Source organism: Protomyctophum parallelum (assembly GCF_964188405.1).
Source record: "Protomyctophum parallelum genome assembly, chromosome: 16".
Lineage (NCBI taxonomy): Eukaryota > Metazoa > Chordata > Actinopteri > Myctophiformes > Myctophidae > Protomyctophum > Protomyctophum parallelum.
In genome coordinates this window covers 7,447,899-7,475,720 of record NC_139711.1, presented here as the reverse complement: position 1 = coordinate 7,475,720, position 27,822 = coordinate 7,447,899, and the positions used below count along the sequence as shown (strand labels likewise).

The 27,822-nt window shown below is 44.3% G+C and overlaps 2 protein-coding genes across 2 annotated transcripts in view; one reads left to right on the top strand and one right to left on the bottom strand.

Annotated features, from left to right (window-relative positions):
- mrpl11 (mitochondrial ribosomal protein L11) overlaps window positions 1–27,822 on the top strand; it is a 60,258-nt gene that overhangs the window by 7,269 nt on the left and 25,167 nt on the right. The window contains exon 2 of the mRNA XM_083786002.1: window positions 7,411–7,639. Within this exon, the coding sequence (XP_083642128.1) occupies window positions 7,517–7,639 (123 nt within the window). The 5' untranslated portion in view covers window positions 7,411–7,516. The remainder of the gene's footprint in view (window positions 1–7,410; window positions 7,640–27,822) is intronic.
- tmem265 (transmembrane protein 265) lies at window positions 13,361–18,588 on the bottom strand. Its single transcript, XM_083785998.1, has 2 exons — window positions 18,209–18,588; window positions 13,361–14,594 (listed from the first exon to the last, which is right to left on the bottom strand). Exon 2 carries the CDS (start codon window positions 14,590–14,592, stop codon window positions 13,486–13,488), a length of 1,107 nt encoding a protein of 368 aa, XP_083642124.1. The 5' UTR covers window positions 14,593–14,594; window positions 18,209–18,588; the 3' UTR covers window positions 13,361–13,485.

Genomic DNA, 27,822 nt, shown 5'->3' with positions numbered 1-27,822 from the left:
TTGATAAAGCCTCTCTGGCTTGATCTATAAAACATCTGACAAGCGCTGTTCCTCTGGTGTCCTCGTTCCTGATCCTATCCATCCTTGTTACTCCCAGAGAGAACCTCAACATTAGTCTCTGCTATACCTCCAGCTCTGCTTCCTGTCTTTTCCTCAGTGCGACTTGTCTCTACAACATAGCTGGTCTCACCACCGTCTTCAGTCTTGTACACCTTCCTTTTCATTCTCGCTGATACTTTCCTATCACACAATCACACCTGATACCTTTCTCCACCCATTCCAACCTACTTGCACTCGTTTCTTCACCTCTTTTCCACACTCTCCATCGCTCTGAAATGTTGACCCTAATGTACTTAAAGTCCTCTCTCTTCTTCACGCCTACTCACTGTTCCATTTGGGTTCCTCTCATTCACACACATGTATTCTGTCTTGCTGTGGCTAACCTTCATTCCTCTCCTTTATACCAGGGCATATGTCCACCTCTAGATTTTCCTCTACCTGCTCAAAATTAAAATAGGCCTATTACCAGGTCTCTCTTGTTTTGCTTCAGAGTGGAAGTGCTTTGCTAAGGTATGATGATCATGTGTGTATTTCACATAGTGGTGGCGGCTGGTGGCTGGTGAGAACCTGAGCTAATTGGTTGAATAGCTTGTAAACGACCATGTGATAACATGCAATGGAGTATGGATTTGTAAGTGTGTCGTTTGTCCATTAAACGTCTGGGTTTCCGAGGCTATTTGTGCCATTGCCCTGTTCACCAGCAGTAGTAAATACTCAGACATGCATTTTGTACTGACTGCTCATTGGGCTTTCCTACCACAGGACCTAAAGCCAATCATTGAATACCCCACATCATTAAGACCTCCCAGGGGCACAGTTTCACTTTGGCCATGTTAATTAGAATGGTTAGGAAACTGGCAGAAATCCAGGCATTGGCACAGTTTAAAAACCATCCCGTGCCATTGGCATTGTGCAAAATGTAATGCAATTGGAGAGGTTATTTAACGGTTCTCACAGAACCGTTGCCATGGAAAAGCCCTATAGTGACTTAGTATTGAGTTTAATCTTTTAATTTCTCATATTGTAGCTGTCGGGCAGAAACCATGTCTCCTTATTTAAGTGTTTCATGTTTTAATTAATACCCATAAAGTGACGGTGTCACACAATAGTAGTGAAAATAGCTGCTCTACAAGCTCACAGCGCATAGCGATGCGACTCCTGGGCTTGTAGATCTGCTATTTTCACTATTTTGGAAATATGTTTTTTTAAAGTGAAATCTCTTGATTTTTTTTCTAAAAGACCTTGCCTAATCTATGGGTTTTAATTTTACCAATGAAAAGTATTAACAAGCGCTTGTTTGTTGTGACTACATTGAAAGACTATTGGTTATTTTGTTCATTTCCCGAAAAGGAACGTTTTGGACGGGTTTTATATACAGTATAAAACCCCGGCCGACACTGATCTGAAGGACAATCTGTTTCTATTATCAAGAACACTGTTAAATCAAATATTATGTTAACCTCCTTGAAATGTAAATAGAGCACACTCTAGAGAATTGCTTAAATGATGAGGGGGGCATTTAGAGGTTATAAGATTTTAATACGTAAGCAAGCTAATACCTACACACAGAGTGCACAACGCCACTAATGTCTTATAGAAGCTCAATGAGGTCTACAATTTTACGGAACTTGGATTAATTTCTTTAATCAAGAGTTTCAAGTATATAACTAGAAATGCACTCTGTCGAGATGCCAACTTGCACCTTGCACACAAGTAGGCCATGTATGGCCTTGTGAGCAAGTGGAGCGCGGCACGAGGTGCGCTCACCACTGCTGGTACGACTGCTGCTCTCAGTCCTAAAGCTCTCTGCTGCTGTCTGGGTACGACTGCTGCTCTGAGTCCCTATAGAGCTCTCTGTCTGGGTATAACTGCTGCTCTGAGTCCTAGAGCTCTCTGCTGTCTGCCTGGGTGCTTTCTAATCTATGGCATAGGCAGCTCCCGGGCCCGGGAGAATCTAGACGCAGCTGCGCGACATGAGACAAATTAATTAGAGCGAGAGAGAGAGGAGTGTACGGGTGTGAGTGTGTGCGTCAATTTAACAAAGGTGCAGACGATCAGAAAACAGCAGAGAGCGATTGACGTTTGCGCTACTCTATGCCGAAGTGAAGTGGACTCGGTCCCAGACTTTTCTTTTTCTCCCTGGAAATAAAAATGTCTGGGTTTCCGAGGCTAGCCTGGGTACGACTGCTGCTCTGAGTCCTAGAGCTCTCTGGTATTCTTAATCCTTTAGACCCGTTATTGACCATATATAGCAACCTTGAAACTTGAAGAATACCGTAGTTACGTCACCAAGAATGGTGGTCCCTTATTGGCTGTTGGAGGACACCTACATACATATCCCGACATACAGTACATACATACGTTACGTACATACGTACTTACATACGTGCATACGTACATAATACGTACATACAGTACATAAATACATACATACCCACCCAGCTTGCGTAAGTCATAACTTTGAAGTAGTCACCACAGTAACTGTTCTCTTCAGTCTGAAAGACCTGGTCTAGACATTATAATGAATAAATGATTCATCCTGAATTCTTTCATCATGAATTTCAGTATAACTTTCTGGTATGTTAAAGGAGAATTCCATACTAGAAGGCTTTCTTTTTTGTAGTTGTTACGTCCCCACCAAAGAGGTCCAGGTGTTATTTTGTGCAAAAGCGCATTATTGGCTATTTCCCCTACCATAAGCCCTCAATGAATTGCATTGAATTGAATGGGGCTATGGGGTGTTGTGCTAATTCACTTATTTCAAAATCATTTTTTTAAATTATATCCTCTCTTCATAATGTAAATAGTATCCCAAGTGGCACACTTTACTACTTATTTCGATGGAAATAAGCGAATTAGCACAAAACCCAACCCCCATTGAGGGCTTATATTAGGGGAAATAGCCAATAATGCACTTTTGCACAAAATAACACCTGGACCTCTTTGTTGGGCACGTAACAACTACAAATAAAGGTAAGAAAGCCTTCTAGCATGGACTTCTCCTTTAGTGTTATTCAGCTGTGAAATAAATATGTTAAGAAATAAATAAATAACAGGTGTGGTGGGAGGTTAACCATGATTTTCCACAACACATTTTCATAATGGATGCATTTCTCACATCATCTAAATGGATTTGGATTCATGGATTTTATCATTATAGGCTTTGTTGGTAATGTTTATCTATCTATAAATGCACCACATCTCAGTCTCGTCTATGTACAGTACGTGTGTACTGTACATCTATAATGTACGTAACTCGAGAACCGCTCACTCCAACGACTTCAAATTCGACACACGCGTTCCACACCCACAGGGAGTGCAGTGCCTCTGGACAGGGCCCTTGCCCAGGCTCCACATATTGGGCTGGCCTGTTCTGACATCCCAATACTCCATATTTGGGCATACTGACACCACAGCACTCCATATTTGGGCATACTGACATCACAGCACTCCATATTTGGACATGCCTGACACAGAACTCCATATATAGGAATAAAGGGACACAGAGAGATACAGAAATCTCCATATATGGGGGCATGAAAGGGACACAGACAGATGGGTAGAATGGGTCATCTTGACACTGGTACAATGGTTATTGCATAGCTGGGTTGGGGCATGGATCTCCAACTTACTTCCATCGTTACCGACTCAGCCGGGCAACCGGTCTAGTATTATTTAATTATATATTATTATAATTAACCATTGTTTAAATGATGCTGCTTAAATTGTCCAAACTGTGTAAAATATCTGCATTTAAACAAGACATCTATTCAATTCAATTCTATTGTATTATAGTGTCAAATCACAACAAGTTGTCTCAAGACACTTTACAACCAACAAAGATCCACCCAGAGCAAGCAATATTGCGACAATGGTAACGAAAAACTCCCCTTTAGGAAGAAACGTCAGGCAGAACCCGACTCTAGGGTGGGCGGCCATCTGCCTCGACCGTGTCGGGGGGGGGGGGGGGGGGGGGGGGGGGTAGAGGGAGAGAGAGAGAGAGATAGACAGAGAGAAATAGACAGGTGGGCTCCGGTCCACATCTGGTCGAGGTCGAGCTCTGTGAGGCCGGGTCCAGGTCACACTTCTGGTGGGCTCCATGAAGAGGCCTGATCCACGGTCACACTCGGCAGTCAGTTAATATTAGAGGTCCACAGAACTGCGACGGGGAGGACGAAAAGAGACCCCGGATGTTGGATTAGTGGCAGGCCTTACTGGAGCCTATATAGTGTATATTACAAGTACTGCTGGGAGACAAACCCACACAACAATGTACGACTATGGTATCCAGCTAGACTTGGAGACAAGTCTAGCTATAGGCTTTGTCGTAGAGAAAGGTTTTCAACCTAGTCTTCTGCGACGTCGTACTCTCATAGGGGATTCACACTATGGTCCCGGGTGCGCACTCGGGACCACTTGGCAGATGTTGTGGTAGTGTGAATGATGCGTACCGTTCCCGGGAGCGGATCGCCCAACCGTCCCCGGGACCGCATGGGGGGAGGGTCTCTGGACCGTTGAAGTGTATTCAGATACGGATCGTTCCAATGTGAATGCATGCAGTCGACGAGCCAAGCGTCAACAAAAAAAAACACAGCCTCTGCACGATGCGTAACACCAGCGCATTTTTCAACGCCGCCCTTCTCCTGTTGAATCTGCTTATATGCGCAGCACCGCGCTGATCTTATTCTGCAGACTACACGTGGCTCTTGGGCTTTGCTTGGCACAGTTTCCAAAGTAAAACAAAATAATAATAATGCTAAAGTAGAATCCATAGCAAACTAATACACTGGAGCACATAACTGACTGACAGTGAATAGCAGGGAGGCTGACAAGTAGTATAACGGCAAAAAGCCAAAGAGGCAATGCAATTCAGTGTGTCTGGATTTATTTGAGACAATGTCGCACAGTTGATGGTCAGTGTCCGTGCGCGCCAGCCATCAAGCACACCGTCATCAGGAGGATTAAAGTGTGTTATGCAAGTGTACCCGGGTGCGCTGTTGAATCTCGGTGCAATGTGAATCATGGCCATCGGGGACCAGGCAACCGTATTCGAAAACGGTTCCAATGAAACGGATTCAGTCCGTCTCAGTGTGAATCCCCTATCAAGCTATTATGATAAGTACTTATAGTCTTAAACAGTGTCTCTACTGCAGTGGGATTACCATTTGTTTAGTCACTGTCTTGTGACTCCATTGTGTGAACATGACTGTCACTTCAGTTGTTATGCAGTATGTAGGGCAATTCTTCTTCAGCTTTCTGGCTTGGCCTTGTGATGAGTGATTTCATTTTTCAGGGGAAATGCAGTTTCCATTATTCATGCTGACAGATATTGGGAGTTATGGTTCATCAAAGCGTGATGTTGTCTTTTTCACCCACTGCTCACCAAATGTTATTCCCTTGGTCCCAAATTGGGATTAAAACCCTACATTGGCTGCAATTCTTAATAGTTTTTTTTTTTTCGTCGTCTCACGACTTAATTTGTAAATTTCCACCATTCAATGGCTTGGTTTTATAACTTCTGTTTGATAGCTAAAGTGGGTTTTGTTTGTACTGTTTGTATTCTGGTCTCTGTTTTGTTTTCCCACCTGCTCTAAAATTGATTCCGATTGAAACAAGATATTAGGTAGCCCAACACGTTAGGTGAGCAGCATGAAATTGACTTCTGAAAAGTAGCAGCGTACGTGAGTGATATATTCATGCTAAATGGCATCTATTCAAGACTGTCTGCAGTGAGTGAGCTTATCAATTTAGACAAACATTGTTTGTTCGGTGCACCTAAACAGGTGGGATAATTGGTAGCCTAGATATAATCACAATTTCCCTTGTTTCTCTTATTTGTCTTATTTATCTGCAGCAGTGTGAGGTCTCCTTTAGTGTGCGTCTAGTTTCTCTTCTTTCTTGATCTAATTGGGCACCCTCAGGGCTTACATTTTATTGAATGCAGGGCAACAATGGTCTAAACCGAAAAACATTTATCTGTCCCTTGGCTTTAGTCATTGATCTCTTTCTTTATTGCCATATCTCTTGTCATATTCCTCCCCCACCAACAGGATTATTAGACCTGTTGTTTTGATGCAAACCATCGGAGCGTGGCCAACGCCCCACTCCACTAATTGCCTGAATTGAATTTGGTAAATGCATTTGCAGGTGGAATAAAAGGAGGGCATCTCCCCTCTACCTCCCTGTTGAGCGACCCCCCCCCCCCCCCCCGCCCCCAACAGCATATTAACCCATTCTGACCTGAGATCAGATTCATACCAGGTTTCCGCCGGACACACACTGGTCTGATTAAACCCATTCTGACCTGAGATCAGATTCTAAAAATGTCAGTCGTTCTTCGATTTTTCAAAAAATAGCAGACCTACAAGCTCGTATCGCGCCACTCGGTGGCGCGATATGAGCTTGTAGATCTGCTATTTTTAAATAGCTAAAGCATAACATGATGCTGACACCAAAATGGGTGCCCGGTCAAAATGGGTTAACCCATTTTGGGCGGGAACCCCTTTTGGTGTTTTAAACATTGTTATAATGTATCTGTTGAAAAATAGATCTACAAGCTCATAGCACTATGAGCTAGGTCTGCTATTTTTGAAAAATCGGGAAAGTGTGGCGCAAATCTTTAAATATATTCTTTCAGAGCGAACGTTTTTAACTCATATCTTTGCTTCTGGGGGGGGGGGGGGGTCCCTGGAACAACATATTTTCAGATGGGGGTCCGCAGCCAAATTCAGACAATTCTGGGGGTCCTTGACATGAAAAAGGTTGAGCACCACTGGCTGACATAGAAACATACGTTTTTCAGAAAACTATTAGGATTTACAAGCCATTTTGTCAGGTCTAAATGGGTTAATATTGTCACTCAAGCCCCATGCCCCGTCGTGGATGGCTGTCAGCGGGCGCCCTTGACCTTGAGTGATGGGAAGCTCCTGCAGGCTGGAGGCCTGCTGCTGGCCCCTACTGTAGCCAGAGTTAATGGTGGTATGCCCCCTGTGATTCTTATCAGGAGACGTTTAAGTCCTACCAGTCTTCCTTCATCAGGCCTAGCGTCTCCCTCTGCCTTCCCTCCTTTTTCCTCCGCACCGCACGCAAACGGCTCCAGGGTCCCTTTCACTGAAACGATCGAAGGGAAAGATTTTTTTTTTTAATTACCCGACTGCTTACAGAATGGGATAAAAAATAAAACCTGTTTGTTCCCCGTGGGTATGTGTGTATTGATTTGAGTGTATGATGTTTTAATGAGGCTGCCATGTAAATGATTTGTCGTGGCCGGGCACGCTGTAAAGGCTAATTTGTTTGCTTTTCTTCTCAAATGTGCTAATTCTCTGTGGTTTGCTTTTTATGTTTGCACAGGGGCGGAGAGAAGGCTTTTTTCTGACACACATACACGCGCACACACACTGCCCACGCACACACACACACACACACACTCTCTCTCAGAGAGACAGAGGCCTAGAAGATGTCGAAGATCTCCAAGGCAGCGAAAGCGGTGAAGAAGGTGGATCTTGGGGGTGTGATCCGTGCCATAGTGAGGTCGGGACAAGCCAAGGCAGGCCCACCGCTCGGACCAATCCTGGGACAGGTAATGTTCTGCACATCCTATTCCATTCCTACTAAAGGGCAGTAATCATACCCAGACCTTAAGGCAGCAGGACGGAACATTTCTGGAGCATGCCACGGTGCTTTAGGGGTGACTGAGATGGCATAAACACATGAGGGCGCTACAATATTTAGCATTTTTCTTTAAAGATGCAGTGCCACCATTTTTTTCCACCCTAAAACATGATCATCAGGTATTATTACAATATAAGGGGGAATAACTTTTTCCAAAAAGTGTACAGTATTTGTTAAAATCATGCTTTTATGTGGACACGCCCACCAGTTCATTAAGTATGCCTGCTGTCACTATATTACTGTTTACTTCATTGGCCCGTTTGACTGTCAAGGGTTCAGCCTCCAGGAAGAAACCCTAAATACAAAGTTAATACACCATTGCACATAAAAACAACTCTAGGGTGTCTAATGAAGTACTGTCACCTCATAGACACATGAAAAACTGGAAAAATACAAAAAATTGTGGCACTCCATCTTTAATGAATTGGCCAATCACAAGAAGAAAACTAAGACAAGGAATTTTTTATAACTTTATTTTACCAAACCAAAGTTTATGATGGCAAAAAAAAAAAATCGGAAACAAATGGTATACTTTAGTCACAAGTATTTTATGGAGGTTCTTACCTTTTGACCTTTGAAAATCTCCTCCGAGGAGCCTCATTTGTCTCAGTCAACCGCTTTCCAGGCGTACAGTATATAGTGCAACGGGCTGGAATGAAGAGGGACTCACCGACATCAAAGTCTTTATGTTCCTTTATTTCTTTTTAGTAGCCTCTCATAATGCCGTGGTTCCAGTCCTCCCTCCCCTTCCACATGCTGAGTTTTTATACATTTCCGGCGGGACCAACCGACCAACCGCTAAGACCACACCTGCAGGCCAATACAAAGCATTTCCGATGGGTCCCCAGCCAAAAACGTTGAGAACCCCTGATCTATATTACTATCAGAATTTACTATGTTTTTTTTGTAACCAAATATCACATACCACACCTCTAATCACGCTTTCCAAGACTCTAGCTGAGGGGAAAAGCTGCTCACCCTGAATGAAAGTTTAATCTCAAATGATTGCATCGTTTGGCATAACAGATGGTGTTTTCTGTGCACTCTATTTACCTTATCATTTAACATTTGTACCATTTGTTGACTCTGGACTCTGTGGGGGCTTTATCATGTTGGTGTTGTACCGTGCACAGATACTGCCACTAACGTTTGTTTATTTGAGAACGCCTCATGTTAAATAATACCAAGTACTAGTACAGCCCATTCTTTTTCTACACAATACAGACATAGAGTAGTATTTGGGGTCTAAAGGTATTGGTATAGACTAGATTTTCTCCATTACAGAGATCTTATAGTACATTCTGTTCGTAAAACAAAAACAATTGATGTTTAGATTAAATAGATTTTTCACGTCTTGGTATACGAACATAGGATAACAAAGTCTCAGCCTCAGTAGTTCTTAGACTAGTTGTTATGAGTTTTGACTAAGAACTTAAGATAGCACAAGAGTCACTCATCACACCGGACTGCTTTCTTGTCACCCATTTATGGCCATTGTCTTCTTCTCCTTTCACCGGGTTCAACTGTTTTGAGGTTGACGTTTTTTTCTCTTCACTTGCCAATTGCTATTGCCTCGTGGGTATAGTCCCTGACTGTCACCGCCAAACCCCTACTGTTTTGTTTGTGAAGGGTATTGATGAGCACACGTCTCCTCCGATATACACATGGAGTTGCCAGCTGCTTCTTTTCACCTGACGGTGAGGAGTTTCACTGGGAGGACGTAGTAACACGTGCAGAGGAGCATGCTAACTGGCCCTGTTCTGCTCCCTGCTGAACAGGTGCTATAGGAGTTAACGACAGATCGCAGACCCACCTACAAACACAGCAAATTGTGTTTGTTGGGACAGAGGAATTAAACCCCATTCTCCACAGGGGTGGGCAGGTGACTGCTGTTTTGGGGGAGCCTAATATCTGTCCCGGGTATAGTATTCTACATTTGCATATCTTGCAACTGTCAGGTTGATTTGAATGATTCACCGCCTCGTGAAATAGGTTTGGGACCTGGGAGTGGCGCTGCGTTTCCATATCTCTATGATGAATGATTCAGTCATGCGTCTGTTAGATGTTCCTCCTTGTCTCAGCCAACAGTGGTATAATGAGGTGAGGTTATATACTTGCATCCAAGCAAAACCAAAAAAAGACCTCCCAAAACCAGAAATCTCCTTCCCTTCTTCTCAGTGTTGGATTGTCTCTTAACTCTCTTGCTCCACTGGGGCTCACTGTATTTCACTGTAGTAAACTGTAAATAAATGGCAGGCTGGCAGACGATCTGCTTCAGGCATGGGCGCCGCCGGACCTTTAATCTCACCACGTCTCTCCTCTTTGGCTGTTCTTTCCCCACCACTCTTGACTAACCACCCTTGACAGGGTATAAGCGCGGAGTGGTGGGCCGCCTGTCGGCCACGGGGCAAATTTCAACAAACGAGGGAAATAAAAGAGGGAGTCAAGAGATGTTAAGGGGGGTTGGGGGGGTGAGGCTTTTGAGACAGCTTTCGGTGGGTGGATAATAATTACAGACTTTGGAGTGAAATTAGCGCCGTTGGATGAAAAGAGAGGCTGAAAAGAGAACGGGCAACAGAAGGATGAATTTGGGAGAAGAGGCTTTTTGAGGGCTTGGTTAGTATAGAGTGGAATGCCGAGTGTTGTCATATGAGGGCTCGGAAGTCGAACAGGTGGAACAAATTCAAAGGGGGCTCAGTGCAATGCTGTCTGAGGCTGTTGCTTTAATACATTCTTAAAGCTTCTATGAGACATATATGAGAATTTCTCTATCTTGGGCTGGTGGCCGGGCTGCAGGGGGCTTCTTATATCTGTATGTTCTGTGTGTAGTATCGCCGACGTGTGTGTGTGTGTGTGTGTGTGTGTTTTGAAATGTGGAGCGAGTCCGCCGAGCCGAGGGAGCCCTGAGATGAAAGCAATCGGGTGGGCGGGAGATGGATACGGACTACCGAGATGTTGGTCCCTGTGCTCCGCTCCGCCTCGCTCCCCCACCCACCCGCCTGCAATGAAATGCACCATCGAGAAATTCCGCAGAGAATGTTTAGATGAGTCTCCGAGTTCTACGTGGTGTGTGCACCGCTGTGTGCGTTCGTTTTTTTTTTTTTTTTTTTTTTTACCCTTAACGCATCCTGTAAATATGCCCAGTAAATCAAGCGTGAAGCAGCCAATGAATTATCTCTCAGCAGTTTGACAAATGGCCCCAATTTCACTTAATAGGAGCATTAATGGTTAGAGGGAGTCGGATGGGTGTGGGGGTGTATAGGGGCCACTGACTCCGTTTGGAAAATGAAAACACACACTTCCTCCCCTTTTGACACACAACACACACACACACACACACACATACACACACTCTTGCATCACATCAAGAGTTCTCTTTCAACATTAAAGGGAGACAAGACGGCGGATCGCTCAAGGATTATCTGAACTGGTGGTGTCGCTGGCGTAATTGTGATAAATGACGGTCTTTCCTCCGTATGCCTGTGCCACTCTGCACGAGGAATAGCTTGCTTTTATGACACGAATAGTGTATGTGGTGGTGAGCTTCGTTTTAATTCACGTGCTCCAGCATCACTCTCGGATGTTTGGAAAAACAAAAATCACTTAATATATCCAGAGTGTGAAATGGAAGCCCATAGGCTTAGAGTTGGGGGGGGGGGCTTTGCAAGTACAGGACAGCCATTGGAATCTAGGGGCCCTTCGCTTTTTGAGCGATCACTCTCCGATCCTGCTTTATGCCTTTGTGGTGGTGACAGCATGTCAATATCGGGGCTACATAATGGCCAATGAAATGCCAGCGCCTGAGTATGAAACACTTTATTACAGTTAGCTCCCAGTCCTGGAGGCATAGCTGACACTGTTGTCAGGCTATGCCTGTGGAATAACTTTCACAGTATACGCGCGGCATATGCCCAAAGTCCCACGTGGTACGACTGATGTGTTTGACAACACAAGAGGCTAGTAGCTCCTCTGGGGGAACAAGGCACTTGACTCCTCTGTACATCCTGCTTCAACCCCGTCTCCCATATTACTCCCCATAATACTACAGTCTTGTCAGCAGCAACCGCAGCTGGATGAGTCGCACATAAAAGTCCATTCCTTGATTAAAAATGTAAAAGGTAACTAACTCTTGTTCCAAACACAAAAAAGCACCAGTAATGTTTCTTCCTTCTCGGAATGTTTGACAGACTTTGTGTACACAAAAGGTTGGAAGCTACACATCAAATTTCCAAATGTCCCTTGCAGCTGTTGGCAGGATTATTACTTACATAATTGGCATTGCGTGTAAACACTGCAGCAAACCTGAACCTGTATTTCTAAGTTCCAGTCACTTGAGAATGAAGCGATATGCTTGTTTTGCTCACCTGCACTGCACTGCACGCCCAACCTTTCTATATGGGTGCTCAGTCTTGCAAGAGTTGACAGCACCTTGACTTTTCTTTTTCAAAAAGAAAATGTTTTATGAGCTGTATCTCCACATTATTCTAATTAACTTAAGCATGTAATTAAGATTCAGAGTTAGTAAAAAAACAAGTGTTAGGTTATTGGTTCCCGTTAAGCCCTATATACTGTACTGTACTTCATCGTCATAATACAAGTATCGGAAATGGCTCATCTATAAGCTCACAATGGGTGGCATTGTGTATGCCAGTGAACAAGCATCACAATGCCATGTGTTGCTTGTAGCTTGTAGATTTGCTAGTTTAGTCATTTCAGATTTTGTTTTTTAATGAAAGAAATGGACACATTTTCACCTATAACGACATGCCCCAAATCGGAATGCCAGGTTGAAAGTGGTTAAAGTCACATTAAATAACGTTTAACAGCGCATCATCTGAAGGTTTGATGCCAGCTGTTTACATAACATGCTTTCGAGCAAGGGTTGAAATCTCCAACAAAGTGTCGAGACAGTAAAATATGGTGTTGACTGCTGAAGTACAGCAGGTGTGGTTTTCAGCTTCTCCAGTCTATACGTTCGTTATTGATTACCCCGGTAAAGAGAACTGAAAGACTAGAACAAGTTAGAGAGAGAATGCGAGGGAGAGTGAACTGAAACAGACTTAATATCGTGGAATACATTTTGATATATTCTTACTTTGAAACTCCCAAGAACTTAAACTCAAATGTCACACATAATTGAAGCACATCGTTGCATAATCCCTTTGTAGGACAATACATCTGACGCCTGGAAAACCCTCCAGATGAAATGCGACTGGTCTATATTGGGAGGAAAGCAGCCTTTCATTGTACATTCTTACCTAAGCCCTACACAAGTCCTACGTATACTGTACAACTTGACAAGGCCTTAGACTTGTCTGGAGTCTGAATAGAATGTGTTATGAAATAAACCCATTTTGTCTGTGGTCCAACTCCAAATTCAATAAGATTGAATACTATATCAATAAAAAGATATACAGTATGAAACATGTATTAGTATTTTTGATCAAGGCTTAAACATAAATAATTATTTTTCCCAATAGGATTGTTCAGTGGCACTCTATTCATTTCCTGTATGGAAAGACCTTTTTTTTCACAACAAAATGTTCAAGCATACCAAATGCTTTTTCACAGCACCACAACCCATTGCTGAATAAAAAAACCCCTCTGGTTTGGGTCTTTAACACTAGTTCTCTTTAGATGAGCTAGAGCCTATAGACGGGTCCATGTGCGGCACGCACATCCTTCAGTGCACGTGTGGCTGAGTTCAGTGTACATGTGCCCGACTACGTGTCTTCTACATGCAAAGTTTGGTCTCTAGAGTTCATGGGAGATGAAAGGGGGCCCTAAGGAGGAGTCCGCGGAGGGCTCCAGGCTGACGTGGGAGAGGGTGTGGCTCTGGGAGCGAGACAGGGTGTGATAACGGGATGAAGGCGCCAAACTCGAAGAGGCTCTCCCCTCACGGGCCTGGTCCTCTCCTTCATCCTCGCCCTGGCTCGGCAGCGCAGATTCCCCCGGCTCCGTCCCCGTCCCGCCGGCCCCCCGTATACCTCCTCCGCGCTCCGGCCCCCCGTGCTTCTGCCAGGCCGAGCTCAGCTTCACGGCCAGCGCCAGCAGGTTCTTCCCCAGGAACACGGTGGAGACCCGGGAGTCCCTGTACCACAGCATGCCCGTTCCCCTCAGGCCCAGCGTGAACACGTTGATGGTGACCAGGCTGAGCCACGGATAGAGGGCCTCCTTGCGTTGGCCTCCTCCCCCTCCCCGCTGTCCCGGCAGGCCGGTGGCCCCCAGCTCCGTGAGGGCCACGCACGGCAGCAGCAGCAGCAGGGCGTAGCAGTAAAAGAAGACCAGGCCCTCTGCCCAGATGGGCAGCCGCGGCTCGACGGGGGGAGCCCCCCCGGGGCCCCCGGGGGCCTCCCACAGCCCCGCCTGCAGGTCCAACACGTCCAGCAGGTCCACCACCACCCACAGCAGGCGGCCGCGCACCTCCTGCTTCCGGCGGAGCGGCGTCATGTGGTCGGCGCCCGTCAGGATGAGGAAGAGCGAGGGCAGGCAGATGGACAGCAGCAGGGTCAGCGTCTTCCGCGCCAGCGGGTCGGGCGGCCGGCGCTCCTGGCGGTAGTTGTGGCAGACGAAGAAGAGCTTGAGCTGCAGCAGGGAGAGGAAGAGGAACCAGAGGGCGTTGGCAAAGCCCCGCCGCGGGGACTGCGCCTCGGACGACACGCCCGCCGACACGAAGCGCAGCGCCACCAGGAAGCCCACGTCGCCCAGCAACACCGCGGCACACTGCCAGACCCCCGGCCCCGGGACGCCGCCGCCGCGGGTGTTACCCAGCATGCTCTGCTCCAGCAGGTAGAGGTCCACGACTGCCATTGTGCTCACCGTGACCAGGGTTGATACGCACACCTGGGGCGTGGGCACCATGCCTGGGGAGAGAGAGAGAGAGAGAGAGAGAGGCGACAGGAATTAGACGCTTGTTATAAGGGCAGACATTTATAATGGCATCTGTTCCCATATATATAGACATATTCACAGAGGCAAGCTTATGGACAAAGGTCATTTATTTATGCAGTGCTGTTTGAAATGTATAGTGTCTAGTCACAGTTTGATGCTTGTTCCTATGATGACATCTGCTTGCCAAGCAGACCACTGTCTTCGTCTGGTGTCGGGAGACCATATTGTTCTAGCCAGGCTGTTGGGAGCCGAGAATCCAGTGGCACTATGAGCTTTTCTTTTTTTTTTACGCTCCATTCCTCTGTGGCTCTATGGTTTGAAATAAATGGATCTCATTTTCTATTGATTTCGGTTTGTTTGTTTTCCTGAGTGTATTTTCTGAGGTTCCTTTTCCTATGAGATCATATTATTATGCTCATGTTGGTGTTGTTTTCTTGGCCATCCCTCATTCATTGTAAATTAATGTAGTTCAGAAGCATCCATGTGCCCTTTTAAAGACGCTTCCTTTTCCTCGGTAGACTGCAATGCTTTTCCCCCATTGTGTGCCGCAGTCCTTTGTCGCCACACGTCCCATTCTCATTCACGATGAATATTGATAACAACTTGCGATCTGTTTAGAGATGCTTTTGACTTGTGTGTCTGCACGAGAGTGCGTGTCCGCTATATACATTATCCCATTCTGACCTGAGATCAGATTCATACGAGGTTTCCACTGGACACACACTGGTCTGATTAACCCATTCTGACCTGAGATCAAATTCTAGAAATGTCAGTCGCTCTTCGATTTTTCAAAAATAGCAGACCTACAAGCTCGTATCGCGCCACTCGGTGGCGCGATATGAGCTTGTAGATCTGCTATTTTTCAATAGCTAAAGCATAACATGATGCCGACACCAAAATGGGTGCCCGTTCAGAATGGGTTATGCCTGGGTTGAGTGCACATGCAGCCAATACTAATTTAGCCAAATATGATCGTTCATGCGTCGTTCGCTGAACATATTTCAGCCCGGTTAGACAGTATAAAACCCCCCCAGTATTGATCCAGGACTGAGAAATGATGATCAACCTTAACGGTTGGAATTGGAACCGGCCACTCTTTAAATCGTATTGAGCTCCGACGAGGCCTGCAGCCGTGCGGGCCCCCGGGCGGAGCCTGACTGGACTTGTCCACACTCTGCTGAGTACCAATCGGTGTGTCAGCCACTCTTAACAGATCAATGACATTATAATATGAAATCATTACCGGGTCAGATGTGCCGTAATGGCAACACTTGAGAGTGTGATGGAGCGAGAGAGATGGCCGGCCGGCCGGCGCCACGGCCTCTGCGCACAGCCTAGGCTATAGCCCATTCTGACCGGGCACCCATTTTGGTGTCAGCATCATGTTATGCTTTAGCTATTGAAAAATAGCAGATCTACAAGCTCATATCGCGCCACCGAGTGGCGCGATACGAGCTTGTAGGTCTGCTATTTTTGAAAAATCGAAGAGCGACTGACATTTTTTAGAATCTGATCTCAGGTCAGAATGGGTTCATCAGACCAGTGTGTGTCCAGTGGAAACCTCGTATGAATCTGATCTCAGGTCAGAATGGGATAGCCGTTGAAAACGCCAAGCGTTGGTCTGTTGCTGATATAGAAGACACATCATCCTGAGAATATATAAACCTCAGTTCCATCATCTGCTCTGTGCTATATTCAAATCACTAAACATATAGGCTTGTGGTCCAGAAGACCATTGGCTGTGTGTGTGTGTGTGTGTGTGTGTGTGTGTGTGTGTGTGTGTGTGTGTGTGTGTGTGTGTGTGTGTGTGTGTGTGTGTGTGTGTGTGTGTGTGTGTGTGTGTGTGTGTGTGTGTGTGTGTGTGTGTGTGTGTGTGTGTGCATGCGCGCATGCAAGAGTGCAAGTGAAAGATGAATCGGCCTTTGGCTGTCTACATGTCTAATAAAGTGTTACTGCATGATGATAATAGTTCATAAATAATCTCTATGGATGATAGAGGAAGGAAGAAAGAAAGAAAAGTGATGAATAAATGGGCAAGAAAATGCAGATAGAAGGCGGTGTTATTTTATCAGTGGACATGCTGTTGTGTGCAGCCCTGCCTGTCTTTGCTTGGATGTATTCAAATGTATTCATGGGGAGGGGTACGAAGATATTACACGTTAAAATGTCTTCAGAGGCAGATGAATCAAGGGGATGACTGAGGAAATGATAAGGAGTGATTAATCCGCCCCGAGGCATGGAGGCTGCGAGGACATGGATCTTGGCAGCATCCCCTAATGTAGCTATATTACATTAGATTATATTACCTGCGGTACAGTCTCACGCTGCATCCCGTAACTTGATTATCAGATGTTGAATGGACTATGCACGAGCCTTTGCTGGCTGAGGGAAAATATACTGGAATTCAAAAGTGCATGCCAGTCCGCAGAGGTGCAGAGCAGGTGAAAAATGTAAGCAAGCAACAAGCGGCAACCTTCAATTTATTTCCCCCCCTGGAAGTCTCCCCGTCGGTCCCTGTTTGTGTTCTGTCAGCTTGTCAACAGTGTACATAATTTATTCAGTTTATATAGCGAGGGGGGCCAGGCTGTGACAGCGTGTGTGTCCACTCCAGCTCATCAATAATGACCACATTTGTCAGTTCCCCGGACTGGGATATGTGACTGCTTGGTGACAAGGAGGTGAAACAGCCTATATATCGGGTTGTAAGTGTGAGTAATGGTCCGTTAATGGTAGGCAGGTGAGATATTTGTTTGTTTGTATTTATGTACATGTCATGCTTTGTGCTCAGAATCAATCTAACCCCGCTGCCTCTGGGTCTGTCACGTGAGACGGTGAGACCCCCCCCCCCCCCCCCCCTCCCTCCCCCCCAAACAAAAAAAAAGGATCTTGTGAAGTCCCTTATTTAAATTCAGTCTGCGTGTGCACGCACACACACACGCACGCACGCTCTCTCTCTCTCTCTGAGTGGGGGTGACTATTTTTGCTTTAATATTGGCTGTTTGCCAAATGTAGAAATGCAGGTATAGAGGGAGGACAGATGGACTGCTCCGGTAATCACCATGGAGGCATGAACAATGTCCTATAGTCCCCAAATGTGTATTGAAGACCTCGCCCAATGCCAAGAGTCATATATAACTTACCACAGTTAGCTTGCCATGCTTTCAGGCCAAGGGCATTATAGGACACAAAAAAATGAACAGGCGATGACAGTTAAACTCAATCAATAGTGGGATAGACGGATGTAATTACTATTAATGCATTGTTCGAACAATCCCTCTCCCCTGGACTTAATCCACATGACTGATTGCCGCAGAAACATCTGTTGATTTAGGCTATCGGGCACAATTGATTGCTAAGTTTTAGAACTGCAGTGATTTAGAGAGAGCAAGTTTGGAGAGTATTTTCTTTGTTTCATGACCTAAATAAACAGTCGCAATTATGTATAGCGTTCCATGTCTTGCGCCCCCTTTGCAAATTGATAACAAAATCTTCTCTTTGCAACACCTGTTTCATAACAGACCTATTAACCGTGTGCGTGCGTGCACCCATCGTTCGGGTGATAATAAAAGTAAAGCTGTATAGTTACCCAAACCATTCGTATTGCACTTGTGCTGCTAGATCCGCTTGGTGGAGAACAAGACAAGTAGAATCTTTCTCGGAAGTGCAGCGTTGACGATGACCAGATAAAGTCTCGATTTGGATCTGTCGGGGACGACCGGTATTTAACGGCGTTTCTCCTCCTCCGTACGTCGGTGGTGCCTGCTGCCTGGGATCTTCTTCTGGCTAGATGTGACACTCTTTAACATATAGCAGGAAAGTCGCTGCACCGAGCGAGGATATGCCGTTACCTCGAGTTGTGTCGGAGAAAAACCTGGCTCATATCCCACTGGGATCCTCCTCGTCCCTAATACAATAGCCCTCTATATGAATTATATTGTCCCTCTAGTCTCTGTATAATAGGATTGCATCTGCCACTTCCCGCAATGTCCGTTTCTCCGTCTCGACGCTCCGGTTGTTGGCAGCAACGGAGCCGTGCTGTGAGAGCTCTGGCTGACTGTGTGTGTGTGTGTGTGTGTGTGTGTGTGTGTGTGTGTGTGTGTGTGTGTGCGCGGGCGGGCGCTGGAGTCGGTCACAAGAAGAAGTGAGCCGGTTGCCTGGCTGTTGTGCGGTATCATCAGATGATCAGATCAGACCGCAAAATGTTGACGAGAAGAAGATCTGTCGGCTTCAAAATCCGGCTCCGTGCGCGTAACCAACACGAGGGGATCGAGAAAGGTTGGAAGAGACTCGTCACGCGAGGAAACATGCTATTGTCATGTGTGTCGCTACTTTGTGATTGTGGATTTGTTGTGTTAATTGGTAAACGGCCACACACACACACCTCTCCCCCCACCCTTCTCTCATTCCTTCATTTGGCCTCTTGCCGTCACTCTCCACCATCAGCTGTGAAAGTTTGGGTGGTAAGACAGTGGATAAGAGCGGTCTCCTCAATTTTCTCACTGATTTAAACATGTATTTTTGAGTGGTGCAACCACTCCAAGGAACAGCAATGTCCGTGTTCACCCACCTATGTGTTGGTTGACGTTAATGAGCACCAGTATATGACTATGAGTACCAGTAGGGGCGCTGTTTTGCCAGAAACAGAGAGAGAGACAGTGCTGCACTGTTGCCTGCTAATGAGAGAGAGAGAGAGGGGGGGGGGGGGGTGAGAGTTGCACCACTCAGTTCACACAGGTGTGCTTTTTTAAATAACCTTCATTGTAACATTAACACAGTCAAATATTAACTGTCAATTGTTACATATAGCAGCGATGGAGGGTGGACATTGTGAAAAAAGCTAAATTAAGAAGTTTATATTCAATTCAAAGAGGACTACATGACTGAACCTTATATTGCATTTAATTTAAAAAGAGGACAGAGGTCCCTCTGTGCCCAGTTAAGATATGGTGCTTTACCTCTGGCAGTTGAGTGATTGATTGATTGATTGAAATATTTATTAACAGTTTGTAGAATTTACAGTACATTTTAAGCACAAACTCAATACAAAGACTGTTAACTGTGAGTGGACGACCCAATTAAGCATTACACTTGTTTACAACAGGGTCCACATTGTTCAATTCATCAAAACATTTAGAGACATACAAACATTTAGAGACATACAAATAGACATTTCTATGTAGCTAAAGAACAGAACAGGAATTCATCATATAGGAAGCAAAAAAGGGAAAAGATACATTATACAGTGAGGGGAAATGGGGGTGGGGGGGGTGGGGGATTCAGATTTTACAGAGGCCAGTTTCGAATTGCAGCCATCCGTAGGTGCCCTTTGAGAGCGGTTTTGAAGGAATCAAGGGATTCACATGTCTTAATGACTGTTGGTAGGGCGTTCCACATTTTGGTGGCATAGGAGCGAAAATAATTTAGTCCCTTGTTTGTGCCGAATCTGGGTTGTACATGGTTTGTTGCACTCCCTCTGGTGTTGTGGGTGTGGACTTCGTTTACATTAAGGAAGTATATAGACAGGTACATGGGTATCTTGGTGGTGTATCGAATCTTGTGGACCAGACCCATTGCAAGATGCTGTACTCTGTCGTCGACCCTAAGCCATCCCAGCCTGTCAAAGTGGGCAGGGGTGAGGTGGGTTTGGGGGGTGAGGCCAAGTAGGAGCCTGACCAGTTTGTTTTGGGAGGTCTGGAGCCTTGTTTTAAGGGCCTTTGAGGTGCTGTGGTACCAAGAGGTGGATGCATAGTCAAAGAAACCTTGTACGAGGGCTCCTGTTAAGGTCTTCAAGGTGTTTTTGCTGACCAGTGAGGAGATCCTGTAAAGGAATCTTGTTCTTTGATTGACTTTTTTTATTACGTTGGTGGCCATTTTATCACCGGAAAGATTGGCCTCCAGGATGGAACCTAGGTAGGTAATTTGATCTTTTGGTGTGATAATATTGTCACCCACTCTAACCAAGAAGCCATCTGCCTTGCTGAGATTACTATTTGATCCGAAGAGGATGGATTCAGTTTTTCCCAGGTGTAAGGATAGTTTGTTATCAGCGAGCCAGGTGCAGATTCTACCGAGTTCAGAGCTAAGGGTCTTTTCAACCTGCAGTTTGTTCCTGTCCGAGACCAGCAGTGCTGAGTCATCTGCGAACAGGAACAAGTTGCAGTCACAAGCTGAAGTCATGTCGTTAACATATATTAGGAACAGTAAAGGCCCTAGTATGCTTCCTTGTGGGACGCCACAGCTCACTGGGAGGGGAGGGGACAGTGTTCCGTTCACCTCCACCATCTGTTCTCTCCCCTCCAGGTAGGATTGCATCCAGCTCACTGATGTGCTATCAAAACCAATAGCGTTAAGCTTGTTAACCAGTATGGAGTGGTTCACGGTGTCAAAAGCCTTTTGGAGGTCCAGCATGACCATGCCGCAGTATTTTCCAGTGTCCACCTCGTGTTTGATGTGGTCGCTCAAATAGAGGAGGCATGTGTCAGTGGAGTGGGATGTTCTGAACCCAGATTGGAACTCGTACAGCAATTTATTAGTGGCAAGATACTTTTCAACCTGTTCATAGACTATTTTTTCCATCACTTTCGAGATGGAGCTTAGAATAGAAATAGGGCGGTAGTTGCCGGGTTCTAATTTACTCCCTTTTTTGTACAGGGGGGTTACTTTGGCCAGTTTCAAATCTTCTGGGGGACCTGTCCCTGTTTGATGGAGAGGTTTACTATGTGGGTGATGACGGGAGCAATGGAAATGGCTGAGTCTCTGAGAAATTTGGAGGGAATATTGTCATGGCCAGTGGCCTTGTGGGGTTGGAGGGCACTCAGTTTTTTAAGTACCTCCTCAGTTGTTACCTTGCCATTTTAAAATCATCTTTACAAACACCTAGGTTTTTGTAGAAGGCTTTGATGTGCTCTACACCAAAACGCCCAGAGTGGGAGGGCAGTTTGTTAACCAGCATTGTTGCAATGTTTGTAAAGAAGATGTTCAAGTGGTTGGCTACATCAAGCTTGTCAGTGATGAGGGTGTTATTCGATTTGATGTTTATGTTAGTAAACCTGGTTTTTAGTTTCTGACCACAGCCTAGTAACTGGTTGTTTAGTAGCTTCCAAAGCTCCCGAGGATTGTTTTTAATTTCCTCGGCTTTATCATTGATACAGTTACTTTTTGCTGATTTGGTCATGGCAATAACACCGTTTCTTAGCTTGTTACATTGGGTTTTTAGGATGTACAGTTTAGTTTGGAGATCACTGTCGAAGCGCTTGGCTAGCATGGACTTGCATTTAAGAAGTTCAGAGCATTTGTTGTCTCTGGTTTTCATTGCAGTCAGTATGTCCGAATTCATCCATGGCTCCGAGCGGGTTTTGACCCTAACGGTTCTCAAAGGAGCCATGATGTTTAGTACTGATGTAAATTTGGTTTTAAAGCCAAGCCATGCTTCTTCGACTAGTGAGCTCCTGAGCACATCGGACCAATCCAGACTCTCCAGTTCAAGGTTAAAGGCCTCCCTAGAGTAGGTTTTGAGGTCCCTAGATATGACTGTTTTGTGACAGTCAAACTTTTGTTTTTGTTTTTTGCGGGTACAGAAAATCATAAAATGATCGCTAAGCCCACATGCAATAACCCCTTTCTTGGAGATTCTGGATTTGTCCGTAGTCAGAATGAGATCAATGACAGTTTGAGTAGAATCACACACTCTTGTGGGTTGGGTAATTAGCTGACTGATACTATGCAGATCACAAAGCCGACAAAATGACTTAAACACAGGAGCTTCCTTACGATGCATATCCGTATTGTAGTCGCCAATCAGGATTTTGAGGTTGGCAGATATACTGGCATTCCTGAGGAGCAGCGATTGTTTGTTCTTTGTGACCTGGGAGTTGTAGAGTTTAATGTTGTTTTCTATTGTCCACTATACCATGATTTACGAAACTCTTTATTTGAAAAGATTCAGGCTAAGAACCCAGATTTGTTTTGGATGTCTGAATGTTTTATGTTAAATTGGTTGTTCAGTAATGAAGTTTTTGTTTTAGGAAAATTCATAGAGAATGGCAGTTACGTTGGAGAACGATGTATCTATAAGTAACTATGTATTTTGTGTATATGTATCATTATGTATGTACAATTTAGTGAGTGTCTTGTAAGCCTGTCTTGTAAGCCTGGGCATCTTATGATGTAGGACACTTTAATAAAAACTATAAATGGTAAATGGTAAATGGTGCATTTATATAGCGCCTTTATCCAAGGCGCTTTACAGAGATTGTGCATTACATTCACCCATTCACACACACATTCATACACCGATGGCAGCGGAAACCATGCAAGGCACCAACTAGCACATCGGGAGCAATTAGGGGTTCAGTGTCTTGCTCAAGGACACTTCGACAGTAACTCCGGGGGAGCCCGGGTTCGATCTGGCAACCTTACCGTTACCATCCAGGCACTCTACCCCTGAGCCACCGCCGCCCCTGCAGTCTCAATATGAATGATTAATTGCATCGACAGACGAGAAGCACTTTCGCATAAATATGCCTCATATTTATTTTATTTGAAATTATTATTTTATTTTCATTTTGGTCTTTGTAGGCCCCTATTTATATTTCAGAGAGGGGGAGAGAGAGAGTTTGATTGATTTGTTGAAGTATTTATTAACAGTTTGGAGAATTACAGTACATTTCAAGCACAACTCAATACAAAGACTGTTAACTGTGGACGACACCATAAAGCATTACACTTGTTTACAATAGGGAGAGAGAGAGAGAGATAGGAGACTGGGGATTCATATAGGAGCCTAATGGACTGTGCAGTATTGTTGCACTGACCCAGAAAAGGCACACCCCATTCTGTTTAAACTTTACACTTTAGGTGGCTAAATAACATATTTTAACCAAAAGCATATTTTATTACAAATGTTATACAATCTTGGCTTTATAAAAATATCCCCCAAATGTCTCTTTATTTTAGTACAGGCCCCAAATTCAATCAACGCTGCTCCAGTTTTAGTATATTCACTGGTTCTGCTTGGTAATTGTGAATTAAACTACTTTCTGCAAATTGCTTGCATAATTTTGTCTGCGTTGTTTGGAACTGTGGACTGATACACCTTATTTGTTTTCCTTCCTTTAAGTAGCAAGTAGAGCAAGTGATGCTTGTTGCCCGTGGAAACGAATAGAGTGCAGATGTTACAACTTTAATTAGTGCTCTTTCTGTCTCTTCCTGTAGTTAAATGAGAAAAAAGCATCCTTCTGTTGTAGATGAATTCATTATATGCCGGATTACCGTACAGCTGAACAAATTGGATTCCGATTTTGAGGGGGGAGGCCTGGTCCAGAAAATGGGGTATATCTGGAAGCGGTCCTTTTTATGAAAGGAGGCTGCTTTTGTTTTCTTCACCAAAGATTTATTTTTGGGTCGCCGCCTCCACACTTTCTCATTTACCCCAGTTCTGTGACACTTTCTATGAAGCCCTTGTTTATAATGTATATAATAATAAATAACTAATGCCTTTTAATTATAGTTTAAGAACTGATTAATACTCAATACTCCTAATGCTTCATACCAATAATTATAATCATAACCCACAATCATAATCCCTCTCTCGTTGACTGTTCCTCTCCACTCCCTTGGCTCGGTGCTGTTATCTGTGTGTGCATGGATGTGCCGTCGAGTGTCAATAGCATATGCATATCAATTGTCCATTGTGTGACCTCCAATCTACACTGTGGATTGTTAACCCATTCTGAACGGGTACCCATTTTGGTGTCAGCATCATGTTATGCTTTAGCTATTGAAAAATAGCAGATCTACAAGCTCGTATCGCGCCACCGAGTGGCGCGATACGAGCTTGTAGGTCTGCTATTTTTGAAAAATCGAAGAGCGACTGAGATTTTTAGAATCTGATCTCAGGTCAGAATGGGTTCATCAGACCAGTGTGTGTCCGGCGGAAACCTCGTATGAATCTGATCTCAGGTCAGAATGGGTTAAAAGCCAATGGGCGAGCTACTTCAACCTCAGTTGGTGAACTATCAAATGAACGAATGTAATGTAATCTTGCCCCCGTGTGCACGGCCGCGTGTCCTGATGTCATTTCCCCTGGGTGTGGAGGCAAACACAGACGAGCTGAGACTCGTCCATATGGCAAGAACATGTCGATATACAGCTGGGTCAATATATGGTTTAACCCCAATCGAATGAATACAAAAGGTCTTTACGATGAATTCTGTTATTATTGTGCATGCTAAATAACATCTAGGAAAAATAATACATTCTGGAAAGGCGTAATTTTCAAAGATGTTGTCCAAGATTACTGCCAGGAGCTTTAACTGGCTATTTCTCAATAAAGATAATAATTATTATAGCTGCAAGCAGCGATAAGACGTGGGTCAAGCCATAAAAGTAATAAAGCAATAAAGAAAAAAGCTAAATGCAATGCCTGTCTTCTAATTAATTACTACTGAACTACTACGTGCTACTCGATACAATGAACTACAATCACTGCATACCCCCACGAATCAACCATGCTGATTTTGGACCCAATCATGTTCCATCTTTTTGTTACACTGATTGGCGTCTGTCAAAAAGCTGTACTCCTGCAACCAACATTAGCAGGGTCCAGACTCCACAGAAATGAATCTCAAGGGGGAGTGGTTAACCCATTCTGACCGGGCACCCATTTTGGTGTCAGCATCATGTTATGCTCTGCTATTTAAAAATAGCAGATCTACAAGCTCATATCGCGCCACCGAGTGGCGCGATACGAGCTTGTAGGTCTGCTATTTTTGAAAAATCGAAGAGCCACTGACATTTTTAGAATCTGATCTCAGGTCAGAATGGGTTCATCAGACCAGTGTGTGTCTGGCGGAAACCTCGTATGAATCTGATCTCAGGTCAGAATGTGTTAACCAGACTACGAAAATCTTTGATGTCGCTTTTTTGACGTCAAGAGTGGATAGAGCAGATCATATAATTAATTCCTTGGGAGATCTAAAGGTCAGAGGTCCTTTAACGAATGAGTGTGAGCTTCAGTTCTTGAGCGGTTCTCGCAAACCTCTACCATATTGCCAAATGTTGTGGAAAACAACAGCACAGAACTGCCAAAACTGCGAAAAATGACAGAATCCATACAAATACAATGTTAATAATAAGTAAAATCTTTGGGGTTAAGTTAAGTGATATTTTTTGAGGGGTATGCCCAGCTTTTAGTGTTTGTGTAAACACAAAAAATTAAGACAAAAGTTGAAGACAAAAGTGAGGACGCAAATTGTGATTAGCCAGAATGAGATGATGTATGATGATAGAGCGCCCCTCACTTCACACGGGTGTGATTTTCCATATATTGACCCATCTAGTATAATGTATCTCCTGTCTTTCCAGACATATCACAAAAGGCAGCGGTCTTGATATCGGAAGGTCGCTAGTTCGTATCCCCGGACCGGCACGTTAAAATTACCACCGCTGGCTGTAAACAAGTTCTTGAGCTTAGTCCAGTTACCCTGGGTAAACATAGTAACTTTACTTTACTTTACTTTTACAACAATCTGTTGCCAACAACCCAAGTTGAACAGGCTCCATTGTTTCCACATTACATGTCGGACTCATCACACTACGTCATGAGGTGCTTCGTTTGGGCAAGCCCTATAATCTTATTTATTTGTTTATTTGACAGGGACAAAGCTCATTAATCAACATGTCAGTTTTCACCTCAATGTAAATGGGCCAGAGTTAGCCGAAGCTAAATTTCATCTGTAGTCCCTGGGCAGGCTCTTAAAAAATGAATGATAAAAGAAAGACAAAGTGTAGTGTGCCTGCACACAACACCATGCGTTGATGCCATGTGTGCATATATCTTAATACTGTAGAAATATACTGTAGAAATCCCATATAATACACAACCTGTTATTGTGAGCCCAGCTTACTTAGCGGAAGAGCAGGGTTCGATCCCAGCTCGGTGCACAAATTGTTTATTTTTTGTGTGCATGTTTTAAGATCATCTTATAAGATAATCTTATTTAGTTTCAACCAATAGTCAAACTACTTTATTATTATAATCCTGGCACAGTAGCACAAGTTGAAGTTGTTACCTAATTAAAATTTCATTAAATACATTTTTTTATTTCATTAAATGTCCCAGGTGCATCCATGCACCTGGGACATTTAATGAAATTAAAAAATGGATTTAATGAAATTTAAATTAGGTAACTGCCCCATCAAAATAAGAGCCACTTGTATTGATTAGTCAACACTAGTTTTATTTCTAAATCTACCTACAGGACGTTAACATCTCATTTGAGTGCCTGTCAGCATTCTCTCAAACTGGTCAGGCTCCTACTTGGCCTCACCCCCCGAACCCACCTCACCCCTGCCCACTTTGACAGGCTGGGATGGCTTAGGGTCGACGACAGAGTACAGCATCTTGCAATGGGTCTGGTCCACAAGATTCGATACACCACCAAGATACCCATGTACCTGTCTAAATACTTCCTTAATGTAAACGAAGTCCACACCCACAACACCAGAGGGAGTGCAACAAACCATGTACAACCCAGATTCGGCACAAACAAGGGACTAAATTCTTTTCGCTCCTATGCCACCAAAATGTGGAACGCCCTACCAACAGTCATTAAGACATGTGAATCCCTTGACTCCTTCAAAACCGCTCTCAAAGGGCACCTACGGACGGCTGCAATTCGAAACTGGCCTCTGTAAAATCTGAATCCCCCCCACCCCCCCACCCCATTTTCCCTCACTGTATATTGTATCTTTTCCCTTTTTTGCTTCCCATATGATGAATTCCTGTTCTGTTCTTTACCTACAGAGAAATGTCTATTTGTATGTCTCTAAATGTTTGTATGTCCTTAAATGTTTTGATGAATTGAACAATGTGGACCCTGTTGTAAACAAGTGTAATGCTTAATTGGGTCGTCCACTCACAGTTGACAGTCTTTGTATTGAGTTTGTGCTTAAAATGTACTGTAAATTCTACAAACTGTTAATAAAGATTTCAATCAATCAATCAATGAGAATCCCATCGTCAAATATTCGGGAAAACAGCACCTCCCCGAGGCAACAGTCTGTCTTGAGAGACTAGCATTCTCTAGTCTAAATCCCTGTCTCTCAGCTGGTGCGCAAATGGCTAGGCTGTGGCAATAATAATAAAATAAAAAAAGGAAATGAAAAATAACTAAAATCGTTCATTTTTTGGAACCATGA